At 34.3% G+C, this 16,822-nt stretch overlaps 2 protein-coding genes across 2 annotated transcripts in view; one reads left to right on the top strand and one right to left on the bottom strand.

Annotated features, from left to right (window-relative positions):
* The window catches only part of Setx (probable helicase senataxin), a 14,416-nt gene extending 5,086 nt beyond the window's left edge, over nucleotides 1-9,330 (bottom strand). The window contains exons 1-14 of the mRNA XM_013316440.1: nucleotides 8,878-9,330; nucleotides 7,549-8,671; nucleotides 6,359-7,262; nucleotides 6,116-6,276; nucleotides 5,899-6,033; nucleotides 5,588-5,826; nucleotides 5,213-5,321; nucleotides 4,196-4,357; nucleotides 3,581-3,717; nucleotides 2,867-2,986; nucleotides 2,275-2,408; nucleotides 1,463-1,607; nucleotides 961-1,201; nucleotides 380-539 (exon numbers count right to left, since the gene is read on the bottom strand). Of these exons, the coding sequence (XP_013171894.1) occupies nucleotides 380-539; nucleotides 961-1,201; nucleotides 1,463-1,607; nucleotides 2,275-2,408; nucleotides 2,867-2,986; nucleotides 3,581-3,717; nucleotides 4,196-4,357; nucleotides 5,213-5,321; nucleotides 5,588-5,826; nucleotides 5,899-6,033; nucleotides 6,116-6,276; nucleotides 6,359-7,262; nucleotides 7,549-8,671; nucleotides 8,878-9,063 (3,956 nt within the window). The 5' untranslated portion in view covers nucleotides 9,064-9,330. The remainder of the gene's footprint in view (nucleotides 1-379; nucleotides 540-960; nucleotides 1,202-1,462; nucleotides 1,608-2,274; nucleotides 2,409-2,866; nucleotides 2,987-3,580; nucleotides 3,718-4,195; nucleotides 4,358-5,212; nucleotides 5,322-5,587; nucleotides 5,827-5,898; nucleotides 6,034-6,115; nucleotides 6,277-6,358; nucleotides 7,263-7,548; nucleotides 8,672-8,877) is intronic.
* Nucleotides 9,331-11,131: 1,801 nt separating this feature from the next.
* The window catches only part of Shab (Shaker cognate b), a 44,452-nt gene continuing 38,761 nt past the window's right edge, over nucleotides 11,132-16,822 (top strand). The window contains exon 1 of the mRNA XM_013316933.1: nucleotides 11,132-11,400. The gene's annotated coding sequence lies outside the window, so the exon portion shown is untranslated. The remainder of the gene's footprint in view (nucleotides 11,401-16,822) is intronic.

Raw genomic sequence — 16,822 nt, 5'->3', positions numbered from 1 at the left:
TAGAATTATTAGAAATAAGGAGAAAAGCACGCACTGTTACAAGAATATATTTACAACTGATGGTTTTAAAAATAAAGAAAAAGGAAGAAAAAACATATAAAGTTCTAAATTCAAAAATATAACAATTAAGAATAAAAAAGTGTAAAAAGTTCCGTATCTGTCGGCAACACTGAACAACAGAATTTATCTTACTTCTTACTAACTTATAATAATATTATAAATTCGAATGTTTAGATGGATGGATGAATGTTGGTTTGAAGGTATCTCCAGAACGGTTGAACGGATCTCGCTGAAATTTGGCATACATATAGAACGTAGTCTGGAAGATCACATAGGCGGAGTCGCGGGCGAGAGCTGTTAATGATATTGTTAGACTTACGTTCCCTGCAGCGCGGTGATGTAGTTCTTGATGATGTCGCGCTGCGCGGAGTATGGCGTGATGACAGCTAAGCTGAGGGCGCGCGTACGCAGCTCCGCCTGCAGCGCCACGCCCAGCCGCGCCACGCCCCACGCCTCCATCTCGTTCACTCCAGACGGACCTGACACACATTCTTACCATCAATACAACAATCTAACTAAAGTAACACAAGTTAATTCACATATAGTTTTTCATTGATTTAAAAAAAAAACTTAACAGTAGCAGACGCCAACAAACATCTGTCGCACGAATTGGTTGGCTCGTGTGGTGCCCGCAGTCCGTGCCCACAGAACATGCCTCAAGTAGAGGCGATTCCGCGTTTCGTCTAATAATTATGCTTACCGGAGGCCTAATTTTGGTCCTTTTTCTCTTCCCACCCTTTTCTTATAAGGAAAACAAGGGATTTGACGGAGGGGATGCAAAAGAAGGGGGGGAAATTTTCTATCTGTGCCCCTACTCTGTGCCATACGCATCTGTAATTGCGGGTGTCTATGGGCAGCGGCTTACTGTTGCCACGATATGATATAAGAAAAATAACTAACCTTGTCCCTTATCTCCACTGGGTATATTAACAATGCAGTATGGAGGTATATTGATGTCGACACGTGAGTTTGTCATAGTCTTGATTTGTCCGCCGTAGAATGCTCTGTTGGGATAGTCTGCGATCTCAGGATGCATGCGGTACTGCTCGTTGAGAAGCACCACTGGATTATCAGACCAGTCCTCGGTGCAGTTCGACAGACGTGAGAACAAACTCTCGCCTAAGCCGTGCTGTCGAGCGCGCTGTTAACAATGGAAAACGATACTTTACATTTTTTCTGTTGAAGAAAAAGTAAATAAAGAAAAAACATCTATATTGATACTAGTTGTCGCACGCGAATCTGTCCATGTGAAAAAAAAACATAGTAGCCTATGTGTTCTTCCAGAGTATTTTCTATATGTAAGCCAAATCTTATTGAATTTTCTATTTTCCTGGTCAGACTATATTTAAATAATCTGTTATTAATAATGTCAGGTTTGACAATTTGTCGATGACAAGGTTACCTGTGAGCAGATGAAGCCCGGCAGCTGCTGCGGGTCCCCGATGAGCGTGACACGAGTCACGTCCAGCGTCAGCGGGACCAGGGTCTCCGGCTCTATGGCCTGGCCCGCCTCGTCCACTATGCACAGCGCTATACGACCCTTTATACTGCAACATGTAACAAAACAATCTTACTGTTACACGCTTCATTGTAAAAACTATGGTACATATGAAAACATAACAGTGGTAGAGCCCGCTTTAACATCTTCGCACGACTTGGCCCGGCTCGCCCGGTGAAATACCACTACCACAAAGAAGACAGGCGTCAAGTGGAAGCTATTCCGCGTTTCGTCTGATGAGTGTGCGTCCCGGAGGTCTAATTTAGTCCTCTTTGCCTTCCCAACCTTTTTTTTTATAAGGAAAGGATGGGAAGTGGAAGTGTCCTTTCCGGATGAGAGGAAGCATGGAAAGGGAAGATATTTTCTTTATGTGCATTCTCTCCTCCGTGGATTAAAGGTAGGCAACGCATATGCAATTGCGTATGTCTATGGGCAACGGTCACTTCGCTATATCAGCGATTTCAGGTGGCCGCTCGCTCTATTGCCACCTTATGATATAAAAAAACATAACTAAAATCCCTTAGTAAAACATAGCTAATATTAATATTACATTTTTTTACTAATATTATAAACTAGCTGTCACTCGCGACTCCGTCCGCGCAGAATTAAAATAAACTTGATCGCAGCGTAATGATATATAAAAGCCCAAAGCCTTCCTCTATAAATGGACTATCCAACAAAAAAAGATGTATGTAATGTTTATATTGCCCTGTTACCTTTTCATCTTGTGACTCTGCGCGCTGGAGAGCGTGGTGAGGATGATGTCAGCGCCCTCAATGATGCGCTTCTCCACGTGCTGCAGCTGCTCCGGCCGTCCGCCCCCACACCCACCACCCTTGTCACCGCACAACTGACAGGCAAGTAATTTAAAGTCAACTTACCGAAATCTCTTTAATGTGGTCACTGAGGCAGGCCAATTGGCTTATTGTTTATGTACTTTATATTTTACTGAGACTTGCCATCAAAACAATACAAGAATTGTTACCTTTAATTTTTTCAATGGCAAAGAGAGATAAAAATAAGTTTTTATACAAATATTTCGGCTGTGGAATTTCAGTAAATCGTAAAAGTAAATCGAAACAATTGTAACATTGGTTTAAAATTAATTCTTAATTGCCTTGAAGGTAGGTGCATAAAATTACAAGTATGGGTATTTCATGTCTTGTTGGCTCTGAACATCGCATCATTATATATATATATACATATATATAATGACCTTGTCAACATATTTGTTCTGCGCAGTCACTCGTGCGATATATATATATATATATTGTTCATATATTGATGATAACCAGATAAAATAATTACCAGAGCTATTCTATTGTTGAGGTTTGCGATGCGAGTCTCGCAGTAAGCGACGCGCGATGGATCCGACTGCTCTACCAACTGAGACCGCAACATGTTGATCTTTGCCTCAATATGCGATATCTAAAAATTATTATTTCCTTCAAAAAATCATACGTATTCGTCAATTCAAATAAGACTTTTTAGTTTATTTTAAGTGTATTTTAATGTCTTTTCGTATCTACATTGTAGAACAAAATATTATTCTAGATTCTAAATACTTAATAAAAACATGAATATTGGATAAACAGTTGAACAATGTACGATAAGATAGTACCTACTTGTGATCGCATTATTTCCTGGAACTATTTATATATCATATTATGATTAATTAAAAACATAATCGTGTAAATATAACAAGTCTCATTATATAATTACACAACCACTAAAATTACGACATAGTCGTTGCTATGACTTCCGCCAAATTTCACTAAATAAGTAATTTTTTAAAGATAGTTCATAAAATATTTACAAACAAAAAATGACTTTTCCCGACTCTAGTAGCTACATTCCGGTTTCGGAGCTCTTCTTTTCGGCATAGTTAATAAAAATATATTTATTATCGCTAGAATGACGTATAAAATTAAGACAGATGACAGTTGACTCTTGGAGCTTCCTACTTGGGAGCGAGTTTCCATATGTGTATGGTAACATGGAATGGTGTAAAGTGTGAGTTACCTCTTCAGCGACACCGGGGTTGGTGGGCTTCTCCCTGCTGCGTGCGTCACGCTGCGCCAGCTGCTGCGAGCTCACGTCACGCGCGCGAGGGTGCATCGATTCTGCCCGACCCACGCGCACCATACGGAACCGTTCCTCTGACAAATAAACCCACAAATACAAACTTTCCAATCATAAGATATACTATCGAAAAGTTGATAATTGTATCTCTATGAGAGTCCCTACGACACTAAGGGTACCACTTAATGATTATTTTTTTTTATCTGACCTTGTGAATACTTGATTGTGCTTGTCAGACTTATACTTTGTCAAGATTATGACTCTTAGACTTAACCAATTAATCTTGGATTTAATCTAAATATACATAGTAATTGCAAACAGATTGAATATATGTAACCATATAGATTTTTATTAACGCACAAATATTTCATACAAGCATTCCAGGTAAGCCTTGAAAAAGATGTGTAGTACAAGACAAGACAATTGTGTAGTGGCAAGATTGGAATCTACAAACGCTAGATAAGTAGTCCCTCACCCTTAACCATTACGCTATAGGCACTTTAAAAGCATAACATATATATTTTTTAACATATAAATAGGTAAATATTTACTTACCTTTAGGCATATCTTTTCTTATATGTAACAATCTAAGTACCAATTCATCAACTGCAGCATTACTTGTAGCACAAATTAATATCTTTCCCCTGTTCAGTTGTTTCCTGCCGGCCGCGTTATAGAAATATGTCATCACGATAGCGCAAATAACGCTCGTTTTACCTAAAAAATGTGAATATGAATATTATATGGAAGCATAGAAGTTTAAGTCATATAGCATAAATTTATAATGCAAATAAACACCTTATCGCTTACGAAATTAAGGTTATAATTGAACCGAGTGTCATCTGATGAAGTAAACTCGTTCAAACCTGATCCGTAGAGAATTTGTTATTTAATAATTTGACGTGAAAAACGATGTTTTAGAATAGATGGTAGTTTTGAATTTCGTGGTTCGGTATACGAACAACGTAGGTAGCTCGAATTATTTGTATTCTTCCGCACATGTAGGTAGTTTAAAATCCCTTACTGCTACGATATAGCGCGGTGCCTGAGGGGGCTTGTGCGGGGAAGAAAGCGGACACAGTTGAGAGTCAGCATCGCGACTAGACGGAGTTAGACTGGAAAGTCACACATCGGGCTTGTCGGTTTTCTAGCATACAGGGTCGCTTAAGTTTACGGTTCTGCGTTCGGATCGAGGACGACGCGTCTATTGCGAGTCTTTATGCTGTGGATCTGGTGCATCAGGAGCAACATCGCTGGCGCCTTTAGATTACATGATAGTGACTTGACTGGATTTAAACCGACAGGGAGACCAGGCACCTAAAGGCGCTGAATGGGGCGTCGAGTTGGTAAGTGCCACATAATGATATTACTCTAGTAGTCTAAGGGAGTTGTATCGCGGGACCCGAACCCGCCGTAAACGACCCAATTGAAGATCTAAAATTCGTACAAGTTATTGCTCAGATCACAATGTTGGGTGTGTTGAGGCGCAGGATGCTGGGGGAGGGCATTACGCAGCAATAACCTTGAACCTAAGATATTTGAAAAGAATAAAATATTGTGAATGTTTGTTACCTGTGCCGGGAGGTCCCTGCACCATTTGTATGCCGGGCCGGTCCCCGAGCGCTGCCGTCACAGACGAACAAACTGCCAACTTCTGACTTGCGTTTAGAGTAACCATCCACTAAAATAAATCGCAAAAAATAAAAAAACAAATTTTTATCAAAAAAAAACAGAATTTAAAAATATAGAAAAAGTAACTATTTTGTACGCTTTTTATTAATTAAAATATTAGCAGATTTTTTGTAAATTTACTATGTTATGGTTTACGACAATAGTCGAATGGCGGGATTCGAACCCCCGACCTCGTGATCGGAAATCCGTATCCTTAACCATTAGGCTATTAATGTATGTATTAAAGATATAACAATAAAAAAATGGATGACATACTTGAGATTTTAATTCATCGGGTCTTAGTTGATTCAAATTAATAAAATAATGCGGTCTCGGTCTCAGAATTGATTCGCTAAGTGGTGATCCACCTAAATAATCCATAGCTTCAAACAGCATTAATTCCTTATTTATATAAGCTAGATTTTTACCACACAATGTTTGACCAACTCGTAATTTGCCCATCTTTTCTGAATACATACCACACAAGGAAATTGCAAAAAACGAGTTTATATTATCTAAAAGAAAAATCAAATATCAATATTATGTTCTAACTTTTTAAAATATATTTTTTTAAATTTTTAACATACTTGGCGGTGAAGGTAGGCATCTTACGTTATTCACAAAAAGCAATCTATTGCATTTTGCTGTGTCCACTCCAAATGAAATCATTAACACTTCTCCCACCCTTGGAACTAATTTTACTGCTTTAGTTGGTAGTGAAACTGAAAAAAAAGTTGCAAGTTAGGTTTCGAACTTTTAAAAAAATAATTAAAAAAAATAATAAAAAATAAAAAGAAATCTTACGGTTAACACTCATATTGTACATTTCATGAAATCTCTCTTGAGGTGGAACTAGAGGTAATGAATCGATTTGCATTTGTAATTCAGTTTTTTCTTTTTGTAATTTCTTATAGCCTTGTGTTAAACATTCCCATATCTCCATAAGAAGGAGGTCACCAATTAATCTGTAATAATAAATATATTTACAAAGACAAAATAATTACTGGCCAAGACCAAAAAAAGTATAAATTAAAAAAAAATCCTTACTGCTTATATTGATTATGGTCCGTGAATGAATGGAGTACAACCATAGGTTGATTATGATCTAATATAGGCGGAGGATCATTGTTGAATAATTGTTCTTCCAGCCAATTTCCATTCCAACGTAGAATCTTCATTAATTTCTGTTTTTCCAATGAAAATGCTGGCATATGTCGTACATCCAAAAGTGTTGATTTTATTAAACTGGTTCTCTTTAGTTTATTGCCAGGTTCAATCTGATATACAAGTACTTGTGGACCTTTATCATTAAAACTTACTTTTTTCTTTATCTTTTTATCTGATATATCAGATGTCAATTTGGAAGACATAGGTAGGACTTTCGAAAATGGTTTACCATTTTTTGTATCATCACTCCCTTTTAATGGTTCAACATATTTAACAGATATTGGTTTATCGGAACCACAAGATTTATCTGATAGATGAGTTGATTTTGTATTGTCTTTGATTTTGGTAGGATCATGTTCTTTTACTTTATTACATTTCTTATTTTCATCTTTATTCTTAATGTGAGAATGTTCATTTTTCTTTGAATGTTTTGTACTGTCTTCTTTTTTAGGTTGATTTTCTTTCTTCGATTCTGTACTTTTAAGAGTTAATTTATTGATGTTTTTAATTTTATTAGTTTTCTTTGAAGTAATTTCAGTCGAATCGATATTGTCAGTTAGAAATACGCCTCTGTTACATGTTGTTACTTTTGCAACAGCTAGAGGTACGGTTGTGTTATTTATTGAAGAGGCTGTAGTTGTTTTACTTTCTCCTTTTTCTTTTAAAGCTATTTCTTTAAGTTTCTGTTTCCTTTCTTCTTTTTGTGCATCACTGATTTGCTTTTTTACCTGCTGTTTTTTCCTAGAATCTTGTTTTCGTGATCTGTTATGCTTAATTGTTTTACCTAAAATAAATTATTTATAAGCTATAGTTTAGAAACACAAAAATCATTGAGATGTTTTTTTAAATTTAGATATTGACTAGCGAGCGGCCGCGACTCCATTCGCGCGGTATTAAAATAAAAACTAAGTAGGCTGTATTTTTCCTGACTAGGTTCTATGTGTATGCCAAGTTTCATCAGTCCATTCAACTGTTTTGGAGATATCTTCAAACAAACATGCATCCATCCATCCATCCATCTAAACATTTGCATTTATAATATTAGTAAGATAAGACCAATATCTACTTACTTTTTTGACTAACATATTCCTTTTTTGACACCGCTGCTGCATGTGCAATCCTGTGTGTTGGTTCAATTAGTTTAATTTTTTTTATTAATTCTTGATTATTTTCAGGTGATTTGCATGATGTTGACTGATTGATATTGTTTGTATCTAAAATAGTGCCATCAGTTTGATCTTCATTTTCTTTAATCCCTTCTGTATTATTTAAATTGATGCTTTTAGCATCTATATTTGTAGGTTTAAAGTTTATGTTGTTGCCTTTAACTACAGTCTTGTCTATGTTACATTTTTCTTCAACTTTAGCAGTAAGTGATTCTTCATAAAAATTATCTTTTTTAGTTTCTATAGAAGGAAGCTTTATCTCTTCATCTTCATCAACTTCTTCATCAAATTCATAATTATCTTCATTTGATTCTAAAATCATAAAATCTTCAATTTGACTGTATGAATTATTTGGTTTTGTTTCTTTATTTTGAACAATTTTTATAAATGGCTTCCCTGGTGAACTTTGAGACAATCTTAGGAACCATTGCTCTGACTCACTATCATCATCACTACTTATTTGAATAGGTTCATCATCACAACCTAAATATTCTTGTTTAACTTTATAAGCTTCAAATTGTATTTCATCATTTTCTGCATTAATATGGTCATCATTTATTTCATCATTATCAGTTTGAGGCTCTAATTTCGTCTTTTTATTTGTAGTTTCATTTGTGAATATTTCTAAATCACTATCAGATATGCTTATGCAATCACTTTCTAAGTTAATAATATCATTTTTTTTATTCGTCGGTTTCTTAGATTTCGTTCCAGTTAATTTTCTTTTTAAATCTTGTTTTGAGTTACCACTGGAAGTGGCCTTTCCATCGAGTTTTGTATTGTGTAACTTCTTGATAGAGCTTTCTACATCGTCTTCGAGATTGTGTTCATTTTGGAATTGTATTCTATCGTATATAGGTGTATGTGACTTTACTTTGATAAGTTTATACACATATTTTTCATTGTCAGGAATTAATGCTAATGGTGCCCCTGGAGTCCAACCTAATCCAATGATATCCAAATCAAATATGTCAAAAGGAGTGTTTGGATTGATTCTTTTTAATCCAACAAATACTCCATTAGAGCTCTAAAAGAAAATTATTTACATTTTAATTACATTTTTTATTATTACGTTAAATTTTCTATCAATTAAACCTAGGAATAAGAAGAAACATATTTTAAACAACACAGTAGACAACATTATAATGGTAAAAAGGAACATTTATATTTTTTAAACCATAATAATGTTCATAAAGTAAAATATATAAGCATTATAATAATTATACTACGTACTTTTAAATCTGTGATGATGGCTTTATCACTCTGAAAATTAATGATACAGTGATTTCTGGACACCACTATGCTTGATAGGGTTACAGTGTTGGTCAAACCCCTGCCGATTTTAACTTCATCTCCCTCTGAAAACTCTAGTTCGTCTGCAGGTTCACAATTTTGTCTAATTAATTTCCACTTAGCCATGTTTATAATTTAAAAAAATACATAGCACTACATATATCTTGTAATAAACGTCCACTGCCTTGAATCCATGGTGTGTGCCGATCACAAAAGTTAAACTGAACAAGTATCTTTCAAATTATTGATTCTGATCTTCCTTTTAATTTATAGTAAAAAACGAAAATATTGATTCAATTTCGGTTATATTTCAACTCCGGCCGGTGCAGTGACTGACATTGACATATCTCAACAACAAAGAACTAACCAAAGACAAACCCGTGCTGCCATGGTTGCCAACTGCAGACTGAGGGCTGAGGAAAGAGTAGTTATGACACCGAAGATTATGATCTTCGATTGTTTGAAATTATACTAGGCAAATAATCTGAAAGAAAATTCTTTAAAAAAATGCTAATCGCCAACCAATATTTGGCTGTTTAAAATATTCCTTTGATTATAAAAAAATTAAGAATAAAACTAAAAGCGCGTCCTCCATGTAGGGATGTGCTACACGCTAAATATGGATGATTCCAATATAACTTACTGTTGGTTTCTGAGCCCAAATCTATCTTTATATATCATTATCCCTGTTACTATCTTTAATAAAATAGATATAATAATATTTATTAAACGAGGATATTGATCTTAGAAACCAACGATTAGTGCCGTAGTATAAAACATTACACGATAAGTTAATTAGTCCCTCATTACACATTTTTCCATCTGTTCACAGTTTAATAAATGCCTGGTACTGGTAAAAATTAGACGAGCTTGAAGTTCGGTTTGTGTCAATACATAGCTATAGAGAACAGATCTTACGCGTTTTTTGTGTCTTTGCTATTTGCCAATAGTACAGCTGTCTCGCGGACACGAATCCTTTTGGGTTCTTAATATAGCAAAAAAATACCTATATACCAACCATAGGTACATAAAACATACAAGTCCCGAAGGAAAACTTTTCATTTTGTTATTTTTAATTATACTATACTTGGTTTAGTTTTAGTATATAGTTTATAGTATTATTTTGGTAGTTTAATTAATTAGTCATTTAATTACTGTAAGAATGTAAATATAATTTATTTTAGTTAAAAATATATATGTTATAATAAAATTCAGCAAAATATTCAGGATGCTTATACTATAATAATGAATGATATTTAGTCATATCTTTCACGTTTTAAATTAACTACTTAAATTTGGTCATGACAATATATCTAAAAATAAATCAGAAGGTCCTTTGTAAAGAATAAAAAGAAATTATTTATGATACACACGTATCTAATAATAATATTGAATTGCTCAACAATGTTGAATTGTGATAGGTCCGTCCAAGAATAAAGTTTCAACGCATTTATTTTTAGTGTCGCAATGATCTAATTTATTATTAAACTATAGTTATTTTTGTACCACAATAGGTGTACCAACTGCGTTCCTAGCCAGGGAACTTCAGGCTACCCTAAATAAAGCGTGATTAGTACTTAGACCTCGGTCAATAAAGCTGACTCGGTATTGATTGAGTCACTTTACAAGTATCTTTGAATTGGTTCTATGATATGTGCGAGTGTCCGCATGATGTTTTCCTGTACAGTAAGAACGTCATAAGGAATGCAGTTTTTGCCTCTTATGTTTTAACCCTTTGCTTTGTTTATTGGTTTTATTAAGGTTAATTATTGGTACTCGTAGACAAAGCGTTAACTCAATCCTGTGAATATACCTCTGAATCCGGAATCAATGGAATGGTTTGAAACCTAATTTAAATGTTGACTCTATTATAATTTCAATTTAAAAGGAATTCTCATTTTTCATCAATGTTTCTAAGAACCGGTCTTTGTCTTCTCCTATTTATTAATATTTCAGTCTTTTAAAATATTTTATGCCTTACCATTTCGTATAAACTAGATGATTAATCGCTTTTAAGTCTGACTTTCTGGTCTGTATACAAATATTTTTCTTACTCAATTATTAACTATGAGAGTCGATTGAAAGAAATAAGTAGTTGTTGTGGTGTTGCGCAGAGGAAGGTCTGGGCGGGCGGCTGGGCGGGGGCGGGCGGCAGCGGGCGCAAATAGCAGCGCAAAGCGTCGAGCGGCGAGCGGCGAGCACTTACACAGCCGACGTTAGTCCTCTTGCGAGCTCCGCACAGTAACTCGTGTGTCACCGCCAGTTCCTCGCAACAAACAGAGCTTCGTCCTCCTGTGTTAGTGTCGCGCGAAATATTTAAATGTCGCGAATGTTCTAGTGATTTATATAAATAAGCTACCAAGACCACGGCGGTGGTCGGCTGCAAGAAAGAAGCACGTGACTCCTCGACGAAGAGCTGTTCGATTCCTCCTCTCATCCTCAGCGACAAGGTCAAACGGGGAGGTAAAATTCGTTGACTTTCATTCATAAGTTAGTTCGTCTCGTTCCACATTCATTATTTAGAATGAACCTTTAGGAAAATCGTGAAAAATCTTCTTTTATATCTTGTTTATGTAGGAAGTGGAAATTTTTAAATACCTACAAGAAGCTTTTGTTACCGTGTCACAGGAATGGAGTTCAATATTAAGGGCGCGCCTTTGTGTATTTTTAATTACAGTAAATTTGCATCGATTTGTGTAAGTGCATGACACTTGGTGACCTATTTTCACAAGCACTATACGAAAGCTCGACGTTTGGCAATAGTTGGGCACGTGCGACAAAATGGTACGTGGAAATGTTACTTAAGATATTTAAAGATTGCATGAAAACGCGCAGCATTCAATACAAAAATAATACAAAGCCAGCTGATTCCTGGGCTATCGGAATTTTACGAACATTAATATGTATGTCGCTGTCGTTTCTCGGCTACAACTATATACAATGTTGTAATCGTAGTACATAGCGTATTTAAAGCAAAGCTTCCTTATAAATACAATGATAATAAAATTAAGTTATAATTCTTTACAAAATGTGATAATGTTCATCAAAACATTTAATTCTAAAATAAGTATTTACATTATTTAATAACTATCAAGAACAAGTTTTATTAAGCATATATTTTATATACATAATGACTAAATATTTCTAGATTAAATAGATTTAAGTTAAATCCCTTAAAGACAAAACTGAAAATGGGTACTAATTTTAAATTATCATAGTCTAATTACATATGTATTGCATCATACAATCATTCGTATATTATTTTAAGCAGATAAGATGTAAGGTCAGGTCAAGATTTCATTGATGTTTTTTCCTGAACACCCTTTTGTATAATAGGATTTTGCAACGACCCTTTTCCCGGTCTCTTTTTCTACATTCGCACTTATTATGTCTATAGATCTTTATAAGAGCTTTAAGCTTTTTTTAAGCTCTATATAACTTCCCTATAAATAATCGTGATATTATACAATTTTACTCAAATTAATACTTACAAAAATTTCCATTCGCCGTGGAATATTATTAAACCCTTCCTATTTGACATTTCCTCAGGTTTGGGATAACCAATTAATTTTTCCTTCCTATTAGTTTTCTATCGTTTTTTCAAAAAACGAGTGATACGGTATGTAAACTACGATACACATCTAATAATTTTGTCTACGCTAGTGTCTGTTTGTTTTCTTCAATAGCTGTTCCGTAATAAACATATGTAGCATATTTAGTGAGTTGGATCACCAAGTAGTAGCAATGAGCACTGCCCTCTATCGACCAACAAATAGAGCTGAGCAAATAACACGGTTTCCACTCCATTCATCGTCTGTCACTCCCCTTCTGTTTGCTTGTTTGTTTTGGCATTACGCACGACGCTAACTGGTTCCAGTAGACGAATTGAGTGCAATTATACAATTATATTTTAGTTTAGTTTTAACAATAACATTATTTGTTAAATATAGTATAAAAACCGACTGACTACCTTACATATGGGTAAAAAGTATAGACCAAAGACCTCGTAATTTGAAGTAATGAAACTGCATAAACATGCAATTACAGCCACAACTAACCCTTAATTTGTAAATAAAAATTATTAACTACTGAATAAAATTCTACAAGGTTACGCAATAACTGAGATTATACTATTATGTATTCGATAATAACTTGATTACATTTTCCATGAAACCTACACGACAGGTTAGCTATTCGTGTAGGCATTAAAAGAATATTTGTAAATAACTATGGCATATTGATGTTATATATTTAACTAAAGACCCTGTGTTGTTGGCGTGTTGCCAGGCCAATTAATCGACAGCAATTAAATGCTTTCATTAATTAATATTTAACAATAAATCTTTTTCAAATTGTTCAGATTTAACACTTTATATAAGAGGATAGAATATCGCGTTTTATAAATAACTGTTAATAAAATTTAGTTACACAAGTTATTCATAATTAGCCCTACTACAAAACTTCTTAATGGACGTATAATAAATATCTAAAATACTTGATGGTTATATTATGCTTGTATTTAACTGAAATTGAATAATCCATAATAATAAACCTGATAATGATGGGCAAGATTGAATGCAAGAGACGCGTTGGACGTAGGAAAAAGTCATGGCTACGTAATATTAGGGAGTGGACGGGGATTAGGTCAGCGGAGGAACTGTTTCGCCTTGCACTTGACAGAAACAAATATTCCAAGTTAGCGGCCAATCTTCAAGACTGAAGAGGCACTAGAAGAAGAAATAATCCAAAATGTAGTATTTAACTTCGAAACTCAGAAGTCGTTAATTTATCACTTAAAGAACCTATTAGTTAATAAGTTACCATTAAAAGTGGCAGTAAATCACGTATAAACGTATCTTGTATATATAAAGACGAATTACTTGTTGAAATGAAATGATATTTGGAAAAGACTTCACAATATTCGGTGCATTGTTATGCTTTCTTTTACAAAGCAAGCAGCCTGATGACCCACTTAAAGTTAAGAGGTCCTCAACGCTTAGAACAAGAGACACAAAGGCGGTTGATTGCCCACTCTTTGGTGCTACAAATCGTATGCCAACTCAAATTGTATTACAACTTACAAATTTGATTAATAATTTAAAGAAGAAAGAAACTATTTATCTTTTTACACTACGATAATAATTACAAAGATATATTTTAAAACGTAAAGTAACACAAATGATTAAATTACTCTTTAACTTCTAATGGGGTGACGTGAATGCATGTAGACTAATTAATTTTATAATCTTATTTCAAGCTTAAGTTATTTAACATTTAAGTAAACCTCGACGTTTATTTTTTTTATTAATTAAAACACATAGTTATATGATTAACTACTGACTTCACGCTAAATGAATGCATATGTACATGTCTAGCGGCGTAAGGTAAAAAAAGCTTTACTTACCTTTCCCATATTGATCCAACGTCTCTGCCCTCCATGCCGATTCCGTCTATTAAGTATTGATTATATTCATTACGGTCCGTTCTTTGAACTTTCGTTTTTAAAAGACAAATGCAGTACAACACAACATTTATTTGGCCAGATAAAGATATGCCAGATGGAATAATTCTGACAAGAATTTTGCATTAAGGATAAAGGAAGCAAACGGGAAAACATTTTCATTTGACGCTAATTGACCGTCAAATTAGCTGTAGAAACGTTTTCAGGAAGAAGACGCGTAAGGAAAACAATGTATTAAAATGAGAACATTGAATTTTTGGATATCTTTATCAGAAACGCAGAAGGTGGTCTTCGTATGTAAACAGAATGCTTTGTTTTTAAAATAATAAATAAAGGTAAACGGCGATATTGGGAACGCGTGCTTTTTAAATTAGTCACTTATATTTTGCGCAAAGTGATTATTTTAGTCGCTTTTACCCACACTTGGCCACTTTCCAGTTGTCGCAACCCTTTTGTTCTGACACGGATCTTTGGCACAAAATGTTAATCTAGTGCAACGGTGAGTTACAAGGAAAGTACGAATGTTATGTTACCCTGCAGTATTAGAAAATAAACTTATGTGTTATTCCAGTCAATGTTCTACATATGTGCCAAATTTTATCAAGATCCGTTGAGCCGTTCCGGACATACCTTCGAACGAACATCCATTCATCTAAACATTAGCATTTATAATATTATTAGATAGAACTTAATTGCCATCCCTCTCAGTTACTTTGAGAAAACAGAGATTGAGAAATTGAAATTCACGGTAATGATAAACCGGCAATTGTTATTGATAGGCTCGTATGTCGTGTGTAGTTTTTGGGGCGGCTATTGATCGGTGGGCGCGGGAACAAAGGGCGGGGGTGCACTGTTTGCACTGGTCACTAGGGCGCCTGCTCATATGCTGTAAAGGGCTTTCCTTATTTTACGGGAATTCCTTTTTATGGATATTTTAAAATCGAATTTTGTTTTGGTACCGATAAACATTCAGGACAAATTCTCAAGATTGCCGAAAAAATCCATAACTTTTTTTAAATTTCATCATAATTTTGTTTTATAATATTTAAGTTTTGTTTCTGTCTTTTAATATTAAGCTGGTGTACCTATCTATGCTTTTATAACCTAAATCAAAGTTAAATGAGCCGTGGAGCCAACAAACTGTCAACAATATATCACTAAATAACAAGTCATGGAAGGAAATATAAATGATAAATCGACAAATTTAAAACTTTGGCATCTTCCTATGTTTGATATTTGTAAAATGCACTGCAATGAAGTTTTCGGTGAAGCTTGCGAGAGCCAAGACTTCTTTCATGCAGTGACGGCTGACATAGACAAATTCTATGATATTTTATTTTTATTTTGAGGTTAAATTTCCAACCCATAATTACACAGTAACACTGTCTTTACAATAATGGTGGATTTGTCTCTTCTACACGAGAACGACAAACTACTCTTTTAAATGGGCAATTAATTGTTAATCCATATGAATTTATTTATTAATTAATTAATAAGACTGCAAACAATTGAACATGTACCGCGTAATTCGTCTTGTCGTTCAATGTACAATTAACAATGTGCAATGTTCAATGTACATACAATTCTCGTGTTGTTATTTACCATACTCTTCCTAAACGGCTTGACCGATTTTTATGAAATTTTTTATGCATATACAGTAGGTCTGAGTCTGTCTGAATCGGCTACTATCTATTTTTTAATCCCGCGCAGATGAAGACGCGATGACAGCTAGAACGACTATATGTAAGTAGGAAGCTGAATCGTGCATCTTCCTCTTGAATAGAATTAAGATAGTCAATCGTACAACGTAGGCGTACAATCGATTTCAAATCAATTGAAAAGCAATACTAATTCGAACTTTATTAGAGCATTATAAGTTTAACGACTTGTGATCAGGTATATGTAGAGTTCGATGAAAACACATTAAATGAAGCGTTTCGCAAATAAAGTTGTTCCGACTATAAAATGGATTGCCAATAATTTTGTATACCTGACCTTGAATTCTGAGATGAAACAGCAAACAAAACTTATAATATACTAGTCCTAATTATAGGGTTTTCAGTTTCAAAACACTTGAATAAAAACATATTGCTGTTCCTCTCATTCTCTTTTAAATAGAGACAGTAATATCTGCAAAGAAATTTGTTCATACTGATACCTGTTATTATAAGTTATGGTAAATTCTATTAGAATGTACTAGAGGACTTGGACGAGTAGTAGAATAACTAACAATAAAATTAATACAAAACTGCTATATAGCTACTAATATTAGTATGCGTGTTTTACTAATAGTAGGAGTAATATTGTATGTGTAAAAACTCAATAAGTGTAAAAAACGTGCCAATTTTTGGATATAATATTTAATCTTAAACTGCGACAAAAGTTTGTTGGAAATTAAAACTTTAATATAATATTTCGCTCAGT

The sequence above is a fragment of the Papilio xuthus genome, unplaced genomic scaffold, assembly GCF_000836235.2.
Source record: "Papilio xuthus unplaced genomic scaffold, Pxut_1.1 DF826945.1, whole genome shotgun sequence".
NCBI classification, from domain to species: Eukaryota; Metazoa; Arthropoda; class Insecta; order Lepidoptera; family Papilionidae; genus Papilio; species Papilio xuthus.
Note: the sequence above shows the minus strand (reverse complement) of the source record. Positions and strands in the feature narration are given on the sequence as shown.